The sequence below is a fragment of the Nothobranchius furzeri genome, chromosome 1 (assembly GCF_043380555.1).
Source record: "Nothobranchius furzeri strain GRZ-AD chromosome 1, NfurGRZ-RIMD1, whole genome shotgun sequence".
Taxonomy (NCBI): domain Eukaryota; kingdom Metazoa; phylum Chordata; class Actinopteri; order Cyprinodontiformes; family Nothobranchiidae; genus Nothobranchius; species Nothobranchius furzeri.
In genome coordinates, this window is record NC_091741.1 from 48,716,249 (window position 1) to 48,740,591 (window position 24,343).

Sequence of the window (24,343 nt, forward strand, 5' to 3'; positions counted from 1 at the left end):
AGAGAGGAAAAAGATACAATAACCAAAACAACATTAACTTGTTTTTTGTGTGTGTGTCGATGCAAAGCAAGACTCTTGCATTCAGAACAAAAAGGCATGAAAATAACAAGGAGGTAATCCCATTTTTCTACATAGCCAACCCATCATTAAAAGCCAACAGGGCAAATCGAGACAAAACAAGAATCCTGGTAGCCAATTAACTCAAGTCCAAATAAACCACATTAGCATGCACTCAGCTTTAATCAGCCGCCAATCTACTGTAAAAATAGTTCTCAGACTGATGTGATATGTAGACATTTACATTTCTTTTTCTTCTCAGTAAGGCATGCCATTATTGAAGACTTTCCATTAAGCGAGGGCTGAAAATGTTACCATGACAATACCAGATCACTGTTCTGTCACCCAGCAATTACAGGGTGGACTCAGAAAAGTTGTAATGAGAGTTTCTTCAGCTGCAGCCTCCAAAATCAAGCTGAGGGTGGAGTTTGCTTTGTTGTTATAAATCCGCAGCACAAACACGAGCGTCTTCACACGCGCTCAAATAAGATTTTCCAGCTTGTCAGGTGAAGTAATTGCAGAAAAGCTTGCGGTTGTTTATCACACTGAGGGTAACTGCAGGGAATCTTCAAGCCCATGGACGAGCAGAGAAGATATATGGCTGCACAAATTAAAACAGCTGTGAAACAAAAAGAGGAGCCTGCTGCGAATACTGATCCAGAGCTGAGGAAGTTAAAAGCTCCAGTAAAGAGACAAGCTTACTTCCAAAATCCTGCTCAGATCTGCTGAAATCCAACACTTCAAGAGCTTTTAATGGATGCAAAATCCGTTTGAGCGCAGGAGCGTTATCTGCATTCAGGTTTTTTTATTTATTTTTGAACAGATATGAGCTAGATGATAAATTGTTCATGTGATGCAACAAAAATATCCAATTTGTCATCTGAAGTTGCAAGTAAACTTTTATTTTCTACTTTTATTCATGGACGCATTTGTAATTTGGCTTTATCAAATTAATTTAACAGAGAAAGTTTGCGCAAATATGGGAAATCTACCCATTTCTGTATTTATTTTCACCCCCCATCCTCTATAATCCTAACTCCCACCCAGTCTGAGAGCAAACCCACATGGTAACAGATAAAATAAAAATAATACAATTACTGTTCGACCCAAGCTAGAGACCACACACATATATAAAAATACATTTATCTATTTTTACACTAGCTTTGGTTCATACCAGACATCTTAGTTTGTTAATTTAATAAAAAGCAGATGAAAAGAAAAAAAGTGGCACTTTTATTGTCTGAAAGGTAAAGTGCTGAGGCTTAGTTACAGATTAATACCCACATTCATACCTAACCAGTGTTTTTAATTCCACACATTAATACAGATTAAATCCCAGGAGAGACTTTCACACACTCGCCTGAATAACGCGTTTATGTCGCCCCCAGGCGGTCACTTACGGATACTGCAACGTTCTACAGACGAGCTGCTCTACATGTCTTTTATTTTGTTAACACAAATCAAAACAGAAAGGGGATTTAGTTCACATTTAAAACAAAAAAAAATACTAGATTAATTTAGTTGCAATACAAAAATCTAAACTCATAAAAATTCAACCCAAATAATAAGCTACAATGACATCATTTATGACCTGCTGACTCCTGATTTATTGTTGAGTAATTATAAAATCAACATTGCGCATTTAGGTCTGAACCTACCTTGAGTTGTGTTTTAATTTTTATTGATGTCCGGTGTTAAAACACCAGAGTAAGGCAATCAAATATGGCTATAGCACATAAGGGCCGTCTGTGTGTGCATGCTCATGCATCTGCTAATATTACCTGTTTATATACACGCATGAGTCAAAACTCTTCACATCCTCTTTTGATTTACAGCACACACACATAATCTGTCTGCAGCTTCCATGAGGTCAAGAATATTAATAATAGTAAAAACAGAAAAGATGCAAAACAGGCCTTTTCTTAAGCTTTGTTCTGCAAACTGGAGATCCCACACCATTGCACTGCTTAAAAAATATTTTTGTGGATCTTTAGGTGTGAGATGAGCTGCTGTATCAGTAGGGCACTCCATTGCCTGTCTGGACTTTACAGGGTCAAACGTAGATGCCTTCTGGGTTTAGGCTGGAGGAGACGCGGCTCTGTAGGGCGCGAAGGCCGCTGGGTAAGAGTCGGGAGGATCCAAGTCGTTTCAGAGAGTCACACTCCACTTCTGTACATAAAAACACAGGTTTTAACATCACTGACCTTATAGAAAAATACCTTTACTAACTACCCGGAATCATATTTTCTTGCTACATCAGACGTTGTTTTAATAATAGCCACAAGGTGGCAATGTTCCCTCACAAATACAAACCAGAAGCCAGTAAATAATCCATGAAATTCCGATAAATTAAAGATTATTTGGGCGTCTGTGTGTAATTTTCTGCCTGGTTTTGTGAATACCGTCGCTGCTGTTCTCTCCTGAGGGTTGAGCAGGCAGCACAGTCACTTTGGTACCGGTTTGCTGAATGAACTGCTGCAGGTTGACCTGTCGGAGCTCCTTTGTCAGCTGCTCCAGCTCCTGCTCCTTCTCCTGTGTAGGAAAAACACACCGTGACAGGAAAACAAGGCCTGAGTCTGTGCTGATATAACCAGCATGAATGGAGCTTTAAAGACTCGGAGTTGCTTCACTGCACTGAGGTGGTGTTTTTTTTTTTCTTTTGCAGTTTGGATGTAAATTGTTGCATCTGTCGTTTCGTTTTTTCTCCCTCCAGTCATAAACCAGTTGCAACAGCTACTTCAGCATGGTTAAGTGGCTTCAAGGAGGAGAGATTGCATCCTCATTAGGCCTCTCTCCAATTAGGAGAAGAAGGCTGTTAATACCCTTCCTTCCTCTTTCTAATTACCTCGTGCCATCACACGGTGGACCCACAACGTCATTCATATTCATATTCAGTCCACCTACAAACCAGTTGCAGTCCTCGTTACACTTGTCCATTCTTCTAAATCTTTCTTTTCTACGTATTATTAAGCAAACACCAGCAACCCAACAACAAACATGAAAACCAGAAGAAAGTGAGCTCACCTGTAGTCTCTTGCCTGACTGGAAAAGTGAGCGCTCCACCGCTTTGCAGCTGCTCTCCAGCCGTGAAGTTTGTTGGCTTTGTACTTGCAGCTCAGCCCTCACTTTCTCCAGCTGGGTTTGCACCTGAAATCCAGAGTAGAAGAGTAAAAACTTTTATCCAGATTTATTTTCACATCAAAACACGGGGAAGAGAAGCAGTTCTTTTTATTAATAAATCTTATCTCGAGGGTTTTTCTTCTACCAAAGTGAAGCATTGACAAACTGTTGGAAAGCTAAAAACCTGCCGGAACATTGCTAAGCTGAGTCCCATTCTGTTCCGCTCTGAACTTGAGACTGATCTCCACACCTTCATCTCCTCACGCTTAGACTACTGTAACTCTCTTTTCACGTGTCTGAGCAGAACCTCCCTGGACCGTCTACAGGTGGTTCAGAATGCCTGTGCTCGGCTTCTGACCAAGTCCTCCAAACACACCCACATCACCCCGCTACTCCTCCAGCTTCACTGGCTGCCAGTCAACTTCAGGGTTCATTTCAAGATCCTGGTTCTGGTCTATAGGGCCTTACATGGACAAGCACCATCTTACATTGGTGATCTTCTTAGTCCCTACACCCCCAGCAGGTCCCTGAGGTCCAGTGACCAAAGCCTACTGGTTGTGCAGCGCACCAGGCTAAAGACCAAAGGTGACAGATCATTTGCTGCTGTGGCCCCCAGACCCTGGATCTCTCCCCCTGAGCCTGAGATCAGTGGACTCAATGGTCTCCTTTAAAAAGCAGCTGAAAACTCACTTGTTCAGGCTGCTTTGGTGTGACCTCCATCACCCTCTCCTTATTCAGCTTTTTATTTTTTTATTTTTTTTTTTTACCAATTTCGCCTTTTCCGGGATCCACTGAATTCCCTCTTTCCTATTAAGTTTCTCTTTCCCATCTCCACCTCTTTTTTTAATCCCAAATTATTCAATTTTTTTTTTCATTTTTATGATCTTTTTTTAATCTTTTTTTTTAATCTAGTTATTTTTTAAATTTTTGTACTTGTGAAGCACCTCATGATTCTAATCTTCAGAGGCGCTGGATAAAAGATTGTTTTCTCTCTTTCTTCTTACCGCGTATCACCAAGGATTTAGAACAGTGCTGATATCTGAGTTGTACTCAAGTCACCATTTCTCGAGTCCAAGTCACACTGGAGTCATTAGCGTTCAAGTGCAAGTCCAGTCTGAGTCAAGTCACCAGGTCCAATAGTCCAAGTCCCAAAAAAAATCTTCCAGTCCAACATCCAATTTCAACTGCCAACTTAGGTTGGGTTACTAGACAAACTTTATAACCATTACTTCACAGTGTACAGGTGACATGCAGATTTTTTACATTTATTTTAAGCCTTTTTATTATTTTGCTGCATGGTACTGAGTTAGCTTGGTGGTGGCACGGGGAATTGAGTTGCCCCAGTCTAGTCTTCTATCATACTCTTGCATATTGTATATCTGGCAGTGCTCTTTCCTGACTTTGAGGATAAATCTGTTAAAGCAAACCGCCAAATACCCGGACATGTTGAATATCTGCTCATGCCTGAGTCAGAGTCCAATTGCAAGTCAGCAGCATGCTGCAAGAGTCAGGTCACAAGTCCTTTAGATGTGACTCGAAGACTTGAATGCTACATCACTGCTTGAGACAGACTTTGTTTCTCAGCTGTTTCTCAGGTATGTGTTTATCAAACCCGGATAATGTGAGTCCTACCTCTTCCTCTTTGACCTTCAGGTTGAGCTCAGCCTCCTTTTGAAGTCGCTCCTTCTCCAGACCCGTCTCCATGCTCTAAATAAAACAGCAAATATTGATACAATAATAATATCCTGCTTCTGTTTAATTTCACTGCCGCTTCACAGTCAAGTTTTGAAAAGTTTCATGAACAGAAGACCTACAGAGTGTTTCTGTGGCGCTCACCTGAATGCGTGCTAAGTACTCTGAAACCTTGGCGTTGCAGTCACGCACACGGCTCTGCAGCTCCGCTAGCTGCTGCCGCAGCTGCCGCTCGCTGTCCTGCTCGACCTGCAGCTCGTTATGCCAGAATTCCTCCTCCTCCATCTCGGCATCGTTCCTCCTCACCTGCTGCTCCAGGAGCAGCAGCTCATCCTCCAGATTTCCTTCCTGACAAGAGCAAAAGTAACAGTTTCTTTAATGAGGGCATGGAGATGATTTGACATGTTCTGTGACTGATGACACACATCGCTGCTCTGGCTGGTGAACTCCTCCCAGTCCTGCAGCTCAGCCTCACAGCCCAGCAGACGGCTCTCCAGCGCCTGGAGTTTGTCCCTCTGCAGCTGCACCAGCCGGCTCAGCTCTCTGGCTGGACTCCCAGGTACTGATGCGGTTCCTCCACCGCCAACTCTGCTCAGGTTCAGATTCACACCACGCTGCTGCTGCAGCTGTAGCTGTTTGGCTGAAAACAGAAATAAGACATGAAGGTAAATAAAAGTGATGCCGATAATAAAAGTCGTTAATATGCATGTGCAGTACCGTCAGAATCTCTGCTTTTTCCAAAGATTTCCCGCAGACCCCTGGCGCCTCCGGTGAACGTCAGAGACTTGCGTTTGGGCTCCCTTCGCTTGAGTGAGCGATCCGTCCATGATGGACGGAGTTTAGCCAGAGGTGGGAGGCTCTGACGGTACAGTCCCCGCTCCGGGATGCGGGCCAAGCCTTCAGAGGTGGGCCGCTCGCTAACCGACGGGCCGGTTCTTTGAAGGATGAGCTGCACGTCACTGGCATACTGACCCCACTTGTTGAGGGATACCACAGGGTTTTCATGTGGAGCCAGGTGGCGCTCCGTGTCCCGCCATTTCTCGATCAAAGTGTACCTGCCAGTCCGTCCTGGGATGAAAGAAAACCCACTTCAGACTCACTTTTAAACGGTCAGATAAAGATAGTAAACATCCTCCACTCAGTTCTGATAATCCAGTTCAACTGAGGGTCTAACTCTCACATAGAAAGAATTTTTTTTATCTTATCTTATTTGAACACCTTCACAACTCTCCCACACTTATGCACCACTGATTCACAGAGCTTCACCAGCATGTTGGGTTAAAAGGAGTTTTATTTTGAAAAAATTCGATTGTGCTGGCTGAAGGTTCAATGGTTCGCAGTGTGTGTGTGTGTGTGTGTGTGTGTGTGCGTGCGTGCGTGCATGCGTGCGTGCGTGCGTGCGTGTGTGTGTGTGTGCGCGCGTGTGTGTGTGTGTGTCCTGCATTCTTGTCTGTACACACACAGATAAGAGCAGAACACTGCCTGTTTCACCCTCCTGCACCAGAAGGGTCCTTGTGTAAAGAGGTGCATTCATCATCCCCCCCCCCCCCCCCCCCCGTTTGCATCAAAGTGCCCCAGCCTGAACAAAAGGCACAGCCAACACAAAGAGCAGTGATTGCCACAATTCTTGCTTTACTGTGACACTAAAACACTTTAACTCTAGTTTATGTCAGGTGTTGGTGAAACACATAACCCTGCTCCTCCTGGCAGGACAGGTTTTAATCTGAAAAGTCTCAAATTAACACAAATATAAAACATCTATAACAGCAACAGAGGAGGTGCGAACTTATTTTTTTGCTGCCACTGCAGCCCTTGTCAATAAACCAAAGGCTGCAGCATGACTCATCACGTCCTGTAAGAGGCTGTTTACGGTGAAAATCTTCATACCCTCCAGTCACTTTTCATTTTCACTCAATTCATCACCTTGAATGAGTCTGACATTGTAAAATATTCCTGTGGGGGATTTACCCCAAACTAAATCTAAAATGCACCGCTCTGACAAGACTTTGGTGCACCTTTGTTGCTCGGTTTTTCAAAACGTAAACACCATCTGACATTTTCCACTTGTGCAATGACACTGAATACTTTGTATTTATTACACAGGTAGGTCTGAGCTTACCAATGGCTTGTGCCAAAGCAATGACCACTTCCTGGCAGGTGGTGAACTCCGTGACACCGCACACAATTCGCTGCACTCCGTCCACCCACACCTTCAGCTCCATGGCCTTCATCCAGAGGACCTCATTCCTCCACACCACCAGGGGTTTGCCGTTTTATTTTTCCATCCTTAAAGTGAGAGAACAAGTTTAGTATCAAAATGTTAGGAATAACTCCATACACACGTACCCAAACGTTTAAAACAATAATCCTAAAACAAACAATTCCTGAGCTTGGTAAACAGCTTGAGTGATTCAAGTCCTAGCCACCTTTTATTTATTTTTTTTACTGTGATGTCAATAGATGTGTTTGTTTAAATAAAATTAGCAGGTACATAACTGTAGTCATTTTATTTATTTCAAAACCTTTAGAACTAATTATTGGAACTCATAATTGGTTTGGTAAGCTCAGTGGCCGTGGCCTGGCCTGCCAGACTCCTCCTCTGTTTAATTCTGCACACAGAAAGGGTCTGGGAACGCTCCTGTTCAAATAACCCCACCTCGTGAGAATTCTAACCGACCCAATCAGCGCTGAGTGGCGTACATCACACACCACAACGAGGATTTTGTCATAAACATGGCGACTGAAGCGGAGTTCGCTGCGGCTCTTTCCTCCGGTCTAAAAGACTTGGACATGTGTTTAAAACAACAAGTAGAAGCGCTAAAAGCCTTTCTTCTAAACAAAGATGTTTGCGCTGTTGCCAGACGCCATTTTTTACAACAGCTAAAAAACAGTGTCGCGGACGTCACACACAGCGACGCTCAGTTTCTCATAAACAACGAAGACAGCGGCGGAGTTCGCTGTGGTTCTTTCCTCTGTTCTAAATTACTTGAATATCTTTAAAACCACAACAAGTAGAAGCGCTAAAAGCCTTTCTTCTAAAAATTAAAAGATGTTTTTGCATAATTGCCAGATGCCTTTTTTTACTACAGCGTCGCGCGGTACAGTCGGCATTCCGGTTATTTTTTCTGATTGGTTATTTTTGAGCTGCCTAGTCCCACCCCTCATGTGCCTCTCTGCCTGTGAGCTACCAGACTCTTTCTCTCTGCAGAGTTAAACATAGGAGGAGTCAGAGGGCCAGGCTACAATGACCCTTGACCTCCATACACAGGTGAATCCAGTAAGGAGAGAGTATTCAAGGGAGCCAATTGTGCGTTTCGCTCCTCTTTGAATATTCTCTAAAAGTAGCAAAACAACTCTCAAATGACCTGAGAACAAAGAATGTTCACCGTCATGGTTTAGGGGAAGGATCCAGAAAGCTGTCTCAGAGATTTCAGCTGTCTGTTTCACCAGTTAGGTACATATTGAGGGAATGGAAGACCACAGGCACAGTTCAAGTTAAGCATCCAAGTGGCAAACCTAGAAAAATCTGGGATAAACAGAAGTGAAGAAAGTTGAGAACAGTCAAAGTCAACCCACAGACCAGCACCAAAGACCTACAACATCACCCTGCTGCTGATGGAGTCGCTGTGCATCGTTCAACTATTCAGCGCACTTTACACAAGGAGATGTTGCATGTGAGAGTGACACAGAGGAAGCCATTTCTTCACCCACAGCACAAACTGAGCTGCTTGAGGTATGCTGAAGCACATTTGGGCAAGCCAGCTTTGGAATAAGGTGCTGTGGACTGATGAATCCAAAACTGGGCATAACAAGGGACGTTAAGGAGGAAAGAGATGAAAAACACCTGCTACCCACAGTAAAACATGGTGGTGTTTCCGTCATGCTGTGGGGCTGTGTGGCCAGTGCAGGGACTGGTAATCAGGTTAAAGTTGAGGGACGCATGAATTCCACTCAATATCAGCAGATTCTGGAGACCAATGCCCAGGAATCAGTGACAAAGCTGAAGCTGCACCGAGGCTGTCTTTCAACAAGACAATGACCCTAAACACCGGTCAGAATCTACTAAGGCGTTCATGCAGAGGAACATGAACGTTCTGGAATGGCAATCTCAGTCCCCAGACCTGAATATTATTGAAAATCTGTAGTGTGAGTTAAAGAGGGCTGTCCATGCTCAGAAGCATCACACCTGAATGAACTAGAGAAGAATGGTCCAAAATACCTTCAGCCAGAATCCAGACTCACATTGGAGGCTATAGGAAACGTTCAGAAGCTGTTATTTGTGCAAAACATTGAGTTTAGTTATTTTTGTGGTACTCAAATATATTAAACTTGTTAAATTTTGTTTAAACAATTATTGCACACTTTCTGTAAGTCTTGTAAACTTCTTTTCACTTCTTAAACATGACTGTGTCTCCTATATGATATATTTAACTGAAAAGTTTTATCATAACAACAAGACATTTATACAGGAAAACCATGTAGAATAACAAGGTTGCCCAAACCTTCGCGCCTCACTGCATCATGCAGCCCCTAGTCTATAAGATTTGCTGATTCGATGTTATAACAGTAGCCCTATAACTATTTTTAAAGAAAAAATTTGAAAATCAAAACATTTTTCCACCTTCTTGCAGTAAATCTCTGTAAGACATACGCTAGTTAAGGTTGTTAAGTAGCTCTATTTTTCTAATGAAGTTTGTGGGCTCCAGTGTTGCTGAGTAAACACCCCTTCACTCTTTATACTAGTTTGAGTAACTCTTACTTTAGTGTTCATGAAAAACAAAAACATTGTGAGTGCATTATTATCGTGACTGAAATGGTTGGTCTCAGTTTCCGTTTCTTTAAGACCCCTCAACAAACCCTGATTGGTCAGAAGTAGACCATGAAAGAGTACTTTACTGGTCATAAAAATATTACAAACTTATGTGAAGAGGAACGAGGAGAGAAGAACAGCAAATAATGTTTTACAAACAGTTCAGGGTGAGTTAAAGTCAGGCGCTGACTCTACAGAACTTCTGCTGTCTGGTTGTATCTATCGATGCCTCAATACTGATAGCTTCAGGTTCTGATTCAGTATTACGATTGTGCCCTCATACTATTGAAAGTTCTCCAGTACCTGGGAAACGATATCTTTATGTGACACACAGCAGGAGAAAACAGCAGGAGACTCTGCAGCAAACTGTAAGTAAAGGTTAGGATTAAGATGCTTAGCCGTACGAATATTCATGCCGTCCAAATGATCACAGTACCAACGTTTGGTTTTGGGTAAAGTACACATGACCAAATAGATGTTATCTGAACCAAACCTCGGTACCGTGAGGATTCACAGCTGATCAATGATCCAGAAGTGGTAGCAAGTTTTATTTAGCCAAATTTTACTAGCAACTATGGTAAATGGCTTAGCTTGTATTTTGTATAGCGCCTTCTAGGATTCTACAACCCCCCAAGGTACTTTACAACACAATCAATCATTCACTCATGCACACACACATTCACACGCTGGTATAGATGAGCTACAACCTAGCCACAGTTGCCCTGGTGCTTACTGATGGAAGCGAGACAAACAATGGCTCCACCAGTCCCTCTGATCACCACCAGCCAGCTAGGTGGGTTAAGTGTCTTGACCAAGCCCCCACAATGTGGGTGAAAAATTGAGTCCAACCCGGAAGTACCAAAAATTGCAGTTCCACCCTCATCTGCTGGGGGCTGGTGTCAGAAGCGAGCAAATCCTCATTGACTCCCATGTTAAAAATACCAATTTCACAGCAGAAATAAACATGTTTACAGCCTGGTACCAAAACATGTTTTTGGATAAAATTATCTAGTTTACACTCATGACAACTCTGAGGGGGGTGAATATTTTTCTCACTCTTCTGTTTAAGTGTATTAAAAGCCTAAAATTCTGTATAATTAATGAGCATCAGACCCACGTGACCACAGAGCTAGCTCCGGGGAAAGGCCTCAGTCTGAGCCTCGGTCTGGCTTGGAAAATTGCTCCGGGATTTTGAGTCTCTGTGTTTGTGTATTCTTTTTTGAATATTTTTTGTGCAATTGTTGGACAAAATGACTTGCTGTGGCATTAATTGCACAAATAGAGCGTCCAAGGAGTCTCCACTTCATTTTTTTCGGTAAGTAAAATTATATTTATGTATTTTAGGTCACTGCCGAGCTGAGCTTAGATTTTAACATGTACTGTTTAACCATGGAATTTAAATGTAATAGGGTTTAACCCATTGCATTTAACATAATGCTGCACTTTAGAAAATGGGTTGAAATATAACATGTTGGTGGAGCTGGGTTCCGACTATCGGCTTGTGGAGCTCTCGGAAGACCGATGTTTTCCGCCCGTTTCTCCCCTCCCTGCAGCTCGGCGCATCTCTGTCTGATCACGGCTTCTGTCTGCTGCGCGGGCTGCCGGCTTTCAGCAGCTTTCGGGAGACCTCTGTGTTCCACCCGGTTTTACCCAGCGGTCAGCCCGGCGTTATCTCTGCATCAGAAGCTCTGGTGTTGTGCACAGTTAACTCCGGTTGTAACTAGGTTGCTACGTTAACTCCGGTTGTAGCTAGGTTGCTACCTCCGTTAGCTTAGCTCCCACCTCCCCGTTAGCTTTGGGTTAGCTTGTAGCTAGTTCGACCGGGTGTCGTCAGTTGATCCCAGCCTTACAGCCCCACCCTCAGCTCCACCTCTCTTCCCTTTTGTGGAATTGTCTGGGCTTGACGGAACCTGTGACACGGTCAAAATGGCGGTGGTGGCCACCTCCCATTTTAGCTCAAAAACTTATTATTGGAGCCTATGGAAACCCATTGTCCAATATTTATATGTCAATGGTCTTGATCGAAGACAAAGCGACTGCAACAGATTGAGATGGACTTAATCCCATAACCCTCCAGTTATGAGACGGGCACTTAAAGAAACAACAGATAGTGTTTGAAACTTTCAGCTAGAACTAACATTGATCTCAGTGATTGTTGAGTTAGAAACTTGACCAGTTTCATATTTGACACCCCTCTGCTGACTAAAAACCACACTAGATAGTTTTGTGGAGTGAGTAGGTGTCCTAGGGGATGCTATTACAGCTGTTAGCTGTAATGCTGGTGGTTATAGCATTTACAGTTCGCTGATCGTCAATAAAAAGCACACGATGAAGAACAACAAGAAGTTTGCTTTTTTCTTTAGGCATCATGGCGGAGCCTGGAAGTAAAAGTAAGAAAGTAATGTCTTTGGAGGGGAAGCAAATAGCTAAAACTGGAGCGAACATTGGCACCCACACTAGTTTGAGGGAGTTAAAGGAGGCTACAAAATCACAGACTGATGGTGACCTGGCTTTGTTGAAGAAGAAGAAGAAGAAGAAGAAGAAGAAGAAGAAGAAGAAGAAGAAGAAGAAGAAGAAGAAGAAGAAGAAGAAGAAGAAGAAATCATTTCTATATTTCTGCTACTGGACTTGTAAGTAACAATATTTTTGTCCAATAGAGTGGATCTTTTTAGAATTCATTGGCTTATGTTAGTGTTAGTTTGCTGTTAGTGCTAGCTACAGCAGGGCTGTTCACAACAGTTGTTGTTCCACCTTTAGCCAGTAGGGCGGAGAAGCAGGAAACTGTTCTGTGTTACTTTAACTCTAACTTTCACTTTAAAAATCCAGGGAGCTACAGATGCTCTGTAACTGAGCTTCAGAACAACACACAGAAGATTAAAGGTTCATGGATTGGTTTTAATCCACAGAAGAAGCATTTAGCATTGATGCATACCTTATTACATTTTCCAAAAACTGTAAAAAAAAACTACATTTGTCCTTCTGAGAATCAAATGCTGTTGCTTTAATGTGTATTTTTGTGTTTTAGTTCAACACTCAACTACTACAACTTTGTCGTAAAACAAAATCACAGCATCATCCCAATGCAGTTCCAACCTGCCTCATCTCTTTCTACTGATCTCCTAAATGACTGCACAGTCACCAGAGAGGCCGCTTCACTTCAGCTGGGATGCAAACAGCTAAAACTTGACTTCAACACTTGTTCTCAGAGCGCTTTCATTTAACGCTGCTGATAAACTGCTGCGAGAGCACCCTCGTGGTTCAGCAATTGCGACCGTGTAATAGAAGTCTTCCAATATATTTTTCATTTGCTGGCATTTGGTGCACAGACGCAGAATGAGAGCCATTTTCAAAACTGCTGACACAAGCAGCCATGGTGGGGCAGTCATTATGGAGCTGGCAACGCCTCAACAACCATCAGAGCAACGGAGCAGTGAGGGAGCGGGAACATGATGCACAGTTTTAGTCTGCAGCACTCCTTTCTCTGATCCCACACTTCCAGACCTTGATATGGAATTATGGCACCATCTATCCATTGGAGAAGGTGGAATGGGACACATGTATAGAGCTTCACGTAAAACTCCTTAAGGATTACTCCCACTGAGACTGCATTATGGTACTCTCATCTGCTAGTGGCATCTGTCAGGGTGAGCTTTAAATAAGCAGGAGTTTAAGATTTTTGTTATAGTGCCAAAAAAAGATTGAGTGCATGAATGAATGAATGAATGAATGAATAAATGAATGACTGAATGAATGAATGAATGAATGAAGCATTTTTTTGGATCTGAAATAAAAATAAATAAAGAACATAAGCAATGGCGAAGAAAAATCACTAAGCTGTTGCTGGGTCTGACTTTGAGAACCACTTCTGGGGTGTCCATGGCTTTTCCAAGGACGCTTCAGCATATGAAGGAGCTGGGTGATGCAACCGCCAACCCTGCAATTAGAGCACAACCTGCTCCGCCATCTGAGCCTCAGCTGTCCGAGGTGAACGCTCAAAGCAGCAGACGGAAATAAACTAAACAAGCAGGTGGTTGGTGTGTAAAAATCAGGCCAGGAAACGACACGTTGAGTACACTCTCACTGGTGCGGCAGCAGCCATCAGGAGCTAACCAAGGAGAACGATTCACAAATATCTGACATGGGAAACTGTCAGTCAGCGGCAGCAGACTTGTGAATGAGATCTCTGTTATTTCACACACACATTTATAAACCTATAATCAGGTTATTAACACTGAGTTGCATCAAAGAGAAGTCGAACGGAGGTCTTTTACTCATCAGCTGTCAAATCAGAGCTAAAGAGAAACCATAAAACTGTTAGTGGTGAAAGAACTCACTTAGCAAATGGTCACAAATTTAGTTGAAGACGAGAACAGGTAAGAACTACCATGCAGCAGTATGTTTCTCAATGAATATAAATACTGTGTCACTATTATTTCCTTTTTTGGTCTAGAAGTCTTGAAGTTTGAGCAGACGTCAGATCTGATAACTAGAGGAACAAAAGTTTGCAAAATAAATGTTTAGTTTTATCATTTAAGAACAGTTACGTAGGATAGATATACTCAGTTACTCCTGAATCAGTAGTTTTACTTTGATAGGACATGATTCTTCCACCATAGCCCCTTGACTCATAAGGTGACATATGTAAATGAATGTTTGCGTTCATCAGTGTCATAGGAGAGCAGCTGTGCAGCAGCAGATGTGCAAATGTTTGGTAGCGTAAATTAGCAGGACTTTAGAGTCCACTGCTTTGTTCCTGAAGAGAATCGGTCCTGCATCTCTGAACCGAAATACACCAGTTACAGATGCCCTGACCTGGAAACCTGAAGGTCAGAGGTGCCACCGACTGAATCCTTCGCTGAACTACTCCAGTATCTCAGCTGAAGTACTGCTTCCTAGTGGAAATGAGCTTCGATTTTCTTTACCCTGCTGGTAAGTTGCAGCACCCTTATCACTATGGAGACGGTAGCTATAACTCCACCGATTGCTCTCTGCAGCCACGGCTGTTCTGGTTTCTCATCAGAGCATTCCCATTTCCTCTCAGAAACAGCTACTTTGATGCTCCCAGAGCCCTCGTGTGAATAAATAAAATCGTAGAGGCTGGTGTACATAAATTAGCATGCTGCGACACTGTTTCTATTTTTGGGGGGCTGCTTCATTGTGAATGCATGCTTTCCTATTTGGACCAGCTCAGTGAGTCGTGTCCATGCGGTTAGTGAGAAGCTGTGGGAAAGTGCCAGGCTTTAGCACGCCACATTCCATCATCACTTGGAGAATGAGCCTCTGCAGAACAGAGGGAAACATGAACTCAGACCTGAATTCTGCATGGAAATCAAGAAGATCCAATCATGTTGTTACTTTATTTAGACTCTGAGACAACTCTACAGTTGGTTTTACTTATTTTTCCCTCACTGTGATTTGAATAAACTGTTTTAAGTGTTTTCCTCATCATTTTATTAAAAATTTGGTGTGATTATATTAATCCAACCAGAAAAGGCTTAAGGGAATCCTTAAAGAGACAGGAGCTCAAACTGAAAGTTGCTCAAAAATATGATCAACAAACCCGTGACCTGAGGGTGTGTTTCAACTATAGGGGGATCACACTCCTCAGCCTCCCTGGAAAGGTCTTTCTGCAAAGATGCATTAAAGCCTTGCACTAAATGTACTGTTTTCACAAAGAGCAATGTGAAAACTACTATAACCATAAATTGCCATTCAAACCGGGGGGAAATAATCAACAGATATGTAATATTCCATAACATATTTTATCCAAGTGCTGCAGAGGAGAAAAGGCTGCAGCTAACAGTCTATATTCTTGCTGTCGGACCATTTTCACCACAGCCTTTTGGTTTCAGACACAAGGCAATATAGAGCCGTCTGGGCTGTAAACCACTGAGCTAATCTTAGTTGTGACTTCAGTCTGCCTCCCCTGGAGTTTCATTCTCAGGATGCCACAGAAAGGCAGAGTTGGGGAGGGGATGCGAGGAGCAAGTCAGGGTTTCCTTTTCCTCAGTCTGCAAAACATCAGACGAATCAGAAGGAAAGTCCAAATTAAAACTCATTTAATAACCCAAAAAGAGATGGGAAAAGTAAACAACTTAGGAATTTAAATGTTGTTTTTTTTTCACACTGATTTTAGGTCTGGGTTAACCAACTGAGCGGTTCGTTTCCTGAGCGTTGTCCGGCTCACTGCCTTCAGTCCTCAGCTTTAATTAAAGTTTAACAAACGCATTGATTGGCTTTGAACTCCTGACCCCTTGGCCGCTTCGCTTCCCAACTGCCAAAACAGACAGAAAAACACCGGCGCCTGAAACCACAAAATGTACATCTGTGTACCTTTCAGCCACAGCAGGAACATTTCAACACAATGATTCAATCAGAAGGCCATTTTTAAAAGGAGGCTGTGGCAGTAAAAAGGAGGAGATCCGCTGAAAAGAAAGGTTTCTCACACAAAAGAGCGTGCAGTAATGTGTGTGTGAGCCCACATGGATAGTAGCATGACTGGATGCAAACAATCCCTCACCATGGCAACCCAGCTCTGGCTTTGTCTGGGCTTTATACACAGCTGACTAGGCTGCCTGGAGGGCGCAGATTTGAAGAAAAGACCCAAACAGTCTACAACAATTAAGAAGCAACTTCTTCTTTTGTTTCTTTTTAAATATAGAGGTGTGTACTGCAACTGGGCTTCTTAAGAGTTTATTATGCACATTTTTCTCTTTTTAAAATGTATATCCCCCTACCTAAATCAGTGTCTGTTCTCAGAATTTCACACTGGTGGAAACGGCCAAGTAGTCCAAGACAGGCTGCGAAACTGGCTGGGAAATCACTAATCCTGCTTGCAGGTACTCACTCACCTTTAAGACCTTCATGTCGGATAAGATAAGCTGTTCGGAGTCTGTATAAATACAGCAGTTTCATAACCTGAGCAGATGTAAATCTAAAAAAAATCATAATCCTGGGTGATTTTATGGGATCCTTTTAATTTCCAGGTATTATATTGAATTTTTGCTAATTATTAGATTTTAAAAATACAGTTTTCCCTTTTTCCCCACAAGTTTGTTGCCTTGTTTTAAAATTTAGGGCCAAGTTTGAATTTAAGAAACATTCTAATTAAAGGTGCAGTGTGTAAGAATAAAGTAAGACGACGTGGTCAAATCTGGTTACTGCAATAACTCTCACTCTTGTTGCGTGAGTTTAATGGCTGTTACGGATCAGCACCAGAAGATTCTAGATAACAAGCAAAGACGAGTCATACACAGTAAGTTGCTAAGTAGATAAATACATTGTCATGGATGGTACTACTACTCTTTTGTGTTTTTGTGGTAGGGAGCACTTATTACACTTGTTACGGTAACATGCCTCCAGCATAGAGAATGAGTTGTTTTTACCGTCTGGCTGATAGCTTGCTATTATTGCTCTGAACCATGGACGTAATTTTGGAGGGGGACAGGGGGGACATGCCCCCCCCCCCCCCACACACACACACACACACTTTTTCCAAAGTCAAGTTTTGACTTCTGCACTTTTTACCATCCAAAAACAATATTACACTATATTAAATTGACACTGGTTGAGCTCTAGGACCAAGTGGAAAACAACCATTTGTGTTGAAGCCTGTTTCCCATTAGAGCATATTGTAAAGATACCCCCCCCCCCACACACACACTCACACACACACTCCCTGTGTCCCCCCCACTTCTAAAGCGAAAATGACGTCCATGCTCTGAACGACTCATTAAAGAAAGTAAAACGCCACGTTTGACTCGTTTTTCACTTCACACATGCATTTCACTGTAATATCAATCAATCAAAGATACTTTATTAATCCCAGAGGGAAATTAGAGTTTCAGTACACACAATTCAAAGAATTGGTGACTGTGGTCATTCGCAACCCTGTGTCGTGCTACCTTTACGTTTCCTGCCATGTCCGGCTCACTGCCTTCAGTCCTCGAGCTTTAATTAAAGTTTAACAAACGCATTGATTGGCTTTGAACTCCTGACCCCTTGGCCGCTTTGCTTCCCAACTGCCAAAACAGACACACAAGTAACTGATAAAGTAGATTGAGATGTTTTTATAGCTGACTGTTTGTTTCTAATTCACAGTTAGCATTGTTAGCTCAGTGTTAGCCTCTCTTTACCCGATATTTGAGTAAAGCAAAAATATGCCGTGGCTTCTTAGGGGTACAAGAAATAACGTTGGGTTGCTCGTTACTGACTTCAGTTCTTTAAACACCGATGCAGCTTTTTGCTGCATGTTGTAGTCAAATTACAAATGCCAGCACTGCAGCGTTAGCTCGCAGGTGACACAACAACCTCACACGTGGTAAACAGTAGCTACGTCCCTCCATCTTTTATTTTGAAAGGAGAAACGCTGACAACCTATGCGGCTGGCTGAGAATAAAATATGTTTCAGTATAACCTTCCTTTAAACATGATTTGAGACATTAGGCTGTTTTGGGACTATTTCACTGTAGAAATCTTACTTTATTCCTACACACTGCACCTTTAATCTTTCTGACTTGGAATATGTACATTTCAGCTTCTGAGTACAAATTGTGATTTATATCTTATGTAGTACATTCAAATTGTATGGAACCGAAGGTGCAAGACGCTCAGTCCAAACCATGGTGACGTTAGGAGTAAAGTTAGCAAACAGAAGTTTAATGGGGTGATTCTTTTGGGAAATGTGGCTTTTGTGTTCCTGAGATGATGCGTGGTGACTGACCCTGTCACGTGACGTTGGGGGCCGCGCTGTTATCACAGAGCTAAAATAGCAACAGGAAACGCTGATGTCAGCAGGTGTTTCAAATACGAGCAAAATGAAATTAGATTTGGACCCTTGTCCTGCGACAAGATGTCACTTTCCTTAATGGAGTGTCCTGCAGACTCCGTGACCTCCACTTCTACAGCAACACTCCTGACTTTGTGCCTCAGAGTTGGCACGCTGCCTTCTTTTACAGTAATTTCCCCCTTACTCCCCTCTTCACCATGTCTACTGCAATCTTTAAATTGCCTCTTTCAGTGAAGGCTCTTTCTCCTTTTGGCTCCAATTTTCCTAAACACTGTCATCAGTCGAAGACAATGATGTGGCTGCAGGTTTAGAAACGGCTTGAATAAGCAAAGCAAAAGACTTAAGGAAGTAATCAGTCTGGAAATCTCTGCCATCAGGTGGTGTCAGTCATCTACTCTGCTAAACACAATGTATAATTTCACTGTACATGCAAGAGGTGTGCAGCATTCGATGAGCACTTAGGGGGAAAATCTTCTATCACCAGAGAAGTTTTTGGGTGCAATTTCCTTTAAAATATTAATTAGAATTAAAGTCTCATTAGTTTTCCCCACTGATGCACTCAGTGCAATATGGCAGCAATGAAAGCAAAATCCGGCCATCTCAAAAGTTAAGACTAATCAGATTGGAGACAATAAGCTTGTAAGTCTGGAGGCTTAGCTGACCATGTGGTGGTGCTGGGAGGAGGAGGGGTGTGTGGAAAGATAAGAAACTGGACTAAGACTGTTAGTTTTCCACTAGAGCAACACAAGCTGATCTAGGAGGGCAATGTAGACACAGACCGATCCAGATGTGGTCCAATTTGTTTTATGGCTGCAAAATGAAAAACTTTAGGTCCTCTCTTTATACAGTGTATTTTACTGCAACTTAATCGGACAGATGAAGATTTTTTAAATTGTTGCTTTTGCATTAAAGATTTCCTGCCAATTAAGAAACTTTTAATGAGCCATGTGAACAGAAATAATCAAGTAGCACTTAATATAAGATAAAAATAAACAAAGAAAAACATTCTTTTAGTTATTTTTGTGCAGGTACATATATATTTCGGCTCCTAACTGACAATAACTATGACTGAGTTGCCCTGGCTTTCATCAGACATGTTGCTCCAGGGATGTTTTACTCTGATGTAGCTGCATGACTCAACTGGAGGAAGTTTTGATTAAAACCACTGCTGGGTGATTGCTTATTCTCTATAAAAAGATCCATCAGTGCAGGACACACACACACACACACACACACACACACACACACACACACACACACACACACACATTTTCTGCTGGCTCATGGATCTCAATCCAAACAAATTTCTATGAGAAGAAATAACTATATGAATAACAATTGTGCTTATTGTTGTTTAGAAATTAAGATATAGAGGAAATAATACAAATATGTACACGTTGTGCAGCAGATTTATAATTATATTATAGTAGCTACTCATAAAGCCTAAAACACTGATTTAAACCTGGATACAACAGATGATGTTCAGCTTTAACTGGTCTCCAGTTTAGACGCAGCCCTGATTGACGCATTCATGCACACCTACCTCCTTAAAACCGCAGCTCACTTCACTCCACTTCAGCAGAGATATGAAGACTTTTCTGGTGTCTTCCTTGGATAAAAATCCGGGTATCGAGCCGAACCCCGGTGGATTAGATCCGATCCGAGCACAGCCGAGCCGAGCCTGAGAAGTTAGCTGTGTCCGTGGCTGTGTGAAGTGCTGTGGATGTAAACACGAGTCCGTCCGCTCATCGGACATCCGACAGGGGGCTGAGACACATTACCGCTCTCTCTCCACAACAGTCAGGAACCCTCACTTGTAAATTACACAGGAACAGAACTGGGACACCGCAAGGCATGATGGACCAGTTAAAGCTGCAATACACACGGATCCGGAAACATTCTGGCTGTTTTGATGGAAATCACACAACACCGACTTCTTCATCTGAGTTTTATTCAGTAGGAAATGCAAATTTGCTCCAATATCCGAAAAGTTGAAAAATAATACTGATGTAGATTTTAAACGTGTTTAGATCTTGTCTAACATTTTAGACAACAGTGTAGAAGCTTTTACACTGTTGAAGTTTAAATGGTAAACTCATAGCCAAGCAGGGTCGGGAAGCAGGTTGACCATTCTGGAGTTCATATTCTGAAAACAAGAATTAATCTGCAATTAACAAGATCTAATTAGTTCCTGGACAGAAAATGGAAACATCCATTATTACATTTGAGCCCAAATGCAGTCAGAATTTAGAGACCAGAACTAACCTGTAACAGTCATGCTCATGCTCTTATTGAGTAGCAAAATGATAAATTATAAAGATAAATGGCCCACAGCTGTAAAGAGCCTTTCAGAGGCCCAGGACTCCAAAGTGCATCATTCATCCATTCACACACTGATGGTGATGAGCTATAGTGCAGCCACAGCTGACCTGGGGGGCACTGACAGAAGTCATTTTCACAAAACAATGTTGTCAATTTGCAGCAACGCCATGGCGGTATCAGGGAGCCTTAAGTAATTTATACGTGGTCAGACCACCAGAGTCTTATTTACTAAATATTACACGATGGCGGCATAAAGGGAGTATGAGTCCACTGCCGCAGACTTCATTTAGCTTGGATATAACTTTCTTTTTATTGCGATCGAAGCCACGCTCATGTTTTTTAACAAGCTGCTCCTAAAGGTGACTGTCCCCTACATTCCCCATGCAGTCTCTGGTGATCTGACCTCCAGCTCTTAATGGAGAGAAGCTCTTGGAGCTCTGCATTCTCTCCAGTTTATCATCTCAGATTATTCTGTTTACAAAAGTTAAACGTATTGCCCGTGTTCATTTTCATTTTCAATACAGTTGCTGGCCGAAGCTCGGCAGTAACTCCCAATGTGACCACGACACCACCCTCTTGCGCCAAGGCGCAATCACAATTTATATAACAGACAACTACCACGAATGGCAAAAGTCGCGCATGGCCATGCTGGCATGGCGCATTTATAAGACACACCGTTGTGGTAATACTACACTGATTTGCAGGTGACAACGTACCAAGTGAAATGTGACCACTTAGTACATTACACAGGCACAGTGTGTCTTGTAAATAGGGCTGGAGTCCACAGGTCACACCTATCCCTCCACCACCACCAGCAGCAAAGGAGGGTTATCTTGTCCAGCATTCTCTGCTGGGAGCTGGGATCAATCCAACCACCTCTACCTCCTGAGCTACTGCTGCCCAAGAATACACAATGTCTATTAAATAAATAGACATCATCACGGACTGTTTTAAAGCCTCAGATTTAGGATTTACTTGCTCACTCATTTTCTGAGCTGCTTTTCCTGAATAGAGCTGCAGGGAGCTGGTGCAAAACTCCAGCAATCATCAGGTGAGAGGAGGAGGAAACCCTGGACATGTCACCAGTCCATCACAGGACTGGTAGCAACTGAACCTATACAGACATGGACGAAATTGCTGGTGCCGTTCGTTCAATGAAAGAAAAACCCACAATGGTCAATGGAATAACTTGAATCTGACAAAAGAAATAACACATTAAAATTCTATGACTTTGTACCCTAAAGAAGACTGAAAATAATGTGACCAAAGAAACATGTGACCACTAATTAGCACCACGGGTGTCTACAGTTTTGTAATCAGTCAGTGGGCCTATATATAGGACTCCAGGTAGTCACTGTGTTGTTTGTTGACTTGTGTGTACCACACTCAGCATTGACTGGAGGAAGCAAAGGAAAGAGTTGTCTCAGGAGATTAGAAGGAAAATTATAGACAAGCAAGTTAAAGGTAAAGGCTGTAAGACCATCTCCATGCAGCTAGAAGTTCCTCTGACTACAGTTGCACATATTATTCAGGAATTTAAGGATCCATGGTACTGTAGCCAACCTCCCTGGACATGGCTGCAGGAGGAAAATTGATGACAAACCAAAGAGACAGATATTCTGAATGGTAACAAAAGATCCCAGAAAAACCTCTAATGAGATCCGAGGTGAACTTCAAGCTCAAGGAACATCAGTGTCAGATTGCACCATCTGTCGTAGTTTGAGGCAAAGTGGACTAGACGGAGACAACCAAGGAGGACACAATTGTTGAAAACAAATGCTAAAAAGCTAGACTGGAAAATGCCAAACTACATGTTGACAAGCCACAAATCTTCTGGGAGAATGTCCCACGGACAGATGAGATGGAATTTTTTGCCAAGGGACATCAGCTCTATGTTCGAAAATGGAAAAATGAAGCATTTGAAGATATGAAAACTGTCCCTACTGTGAAACACGGAAGAGGCTTTGTTATGTTCTGGGGATGCTTTGCTGCATTTGGCACAGGGCGTCTTGAATCTGTGCAGGGTCAGAAAGCTTGATCTCAGTTGCAGGTCATGGGTCTTGCAACAGGACAATGACCCAAAAGACACAGCTAAAAACACCCAAGAATGGCTAGAGGAAAGCATTGGACTATTCCAAAGTGGCCTTCTATGAGCCCTGACCTCAGTCCTATTGAGAATCTTTAGAAGGAGCTGAAACATGCTCTCTGGAAAAGGCGCCCTTCAAACCTGAGACAACTGGAGCAGTTTGCTCATTAGGAGTGGGCCAAAATACCCGCTGAAAGGTGCAGAAGTCTCACTGACATTTACAGAAATCGTTTGATTGCTGTGAACGCTTCAAAAGGTTGTGAAACAAAATATTAAGTTAGGTCTTCCATCATTTTTATCCAGGCCTGTTCCATGAGTTTATTTTTAAAATAATTCTGTTGAAGCAGGGTTGAAAAGCAATGTCTGACTTTCACTGGTTACATTTCATAGAATTTTTAATTATTGTTACTTTTGTCAGATTCAAGTTATTTCTGTAACCCCTGTGGGTTTATCTTTCATTGACCGAAGGGTATCAACAATTTTGTCCACGTCTGTATATCATTTTCAATTTTACCGAAAATGCAACAAGTTCAAACAAATTTTAAAAACATGAAGAAGCACTTTAGAGTTGTACAAGATTAAGGAGTAAATAGTAACAATAGTATTTTTCTCCACCAGAACATAAACTCTTCTTTCTGGACGATTTCCTACTGAAGATCCTGTATTTAGTATTCCAGTCAGGACTCAGGTCTTCATGTCTCTCAGCATTAATCATGACAGCAGCTTCTTGTGCTGATCTGGCAAAATCAATGACCTTCAGCTTTTCAGCTCGCTATTAATTCCACTGCTGTTAAGTGATCAAACTCAAACGTTGCATGTTAGCTTTTAACAACTTTATTAGTCCTCTGCTGGTAGTTGCCACCTCTACAGTCCACACTGTGTTAAACAGCTTTGATGATCAGTCCTAGTTATTTCCTGCAGCGCTCTGGAGCTGTGAATAAATTAAGTTTCACATACAGCAATTAACATAGGGTTGTTGACTTGATCAAGCCCTGAGTGATTGATGTTTTCCTGCAGGCTCATGACAGGATTTGGCAGATGCTTGCAGGAACCTAAAACTCCAAATGTTAAGCAAGATGCAGCCAGGCTGCTGCTGATTGTGACAATTCTCAAAGCTTAATTAATAAGAGAGTTAAAGCATCCACCAGCTAGGCGTTGCATTTTCTATAAAAGTACATTTATGTTTTTCACCAGTTTCTGTGCCTTTTGGGAGGGATTGCTCAAGTTCTAGATATTTTTGACACTTTGGTTGTTGCATTAGCTTCTTATCTGATCATTTGGTCTGGTGGAATTATATTAATTTAAAAAATTCAAACAATGTACCACTCAAGTTTGAAACAATCAAGATTTCATCTTAAACAAGAGAGTAAATTTGATTTAAAACATGTTAATTTAGAATCCACATATCCAGCTGCAGAAATGTTCAATATCATTTGAAAATCTTCAAAGATTAAAAAAAAACAGAACT

The 24,343-nt window shown here is 42.2% G+C and overlaps 1 protein-coding gene across 2 annotated transcripts; it reads right to left on the reverse strand.

The window, feature by feature from the left end:
- Positions 1-1,881: 1,881 nt before the first annotated feature.
- rassf8b (Ras association domain family member 8b) lies at positions 1,882-20,245 on the reverse strand. 2 transcript variants are annotated; one of them, XM_015958380.3, is made up of 10 exons: positions 20,011-20,239; positions 8,256-8,395; positions 6,989-7,155; positions 5,587-5,937; positions 5,295-5,509; positions 5,014-5,217; positions 4,810-4,884; positions 3,082-3,204; positions 2,460-2,589; positions 1,882-2,226 (listed from the first exon to the last, which is right to left on the reverse strand). In XM_015958380.3, exons 3-10 carry the CDS (start codon positions 7,098-7,100, stop codon positions 2,111-2,113), a joined length of 1,326 nt encoding a protein of 441 aa, XP_015813866.3. In that variant the 5' UTR covers positions 7,101-7,155; positions 8,256-8,395; positions 20,011-20,239; the 3' UTR covers positions 1,882-2,110. The 2 variants fall into 2 exon arrangements, with proteins under 2 accessions (XP_015813866.3, XP_015813857.3); XM_015958371.3 differs by lacking the exon at positions 8,256-8,395 and having other exon boundaries at positions 20,011-20,245.
- Between the last annotated feature and the right edge of the window lie 4,098 nt (positions 20,246-24,343).

Bases quoted from the DNA above. Each gene is read 5' to 3' on its own strand.
- rassf8b (XM_015958371.3), bottom strand. From the start codon at position 7,100: ATGAAGGCCATGGAGCTGAAGGTGTGGGTGGACGGAGTGCAGCGAATT. The intron at 5,510-5,586 runs GTACTGCACATG...TTCTGTTTTCAG, and splicing joins AAAAAGCAGAGATTCTGACG to CCAAACAGCTACAGCTGCAG. The intron at 4,885-5,013 runs GTGAGCGCCACA...TGTTTTATTTAG, and splicing joins AGTACTTAGCACGCATTCAG to AGCATGGAGACGGGTCTGGA.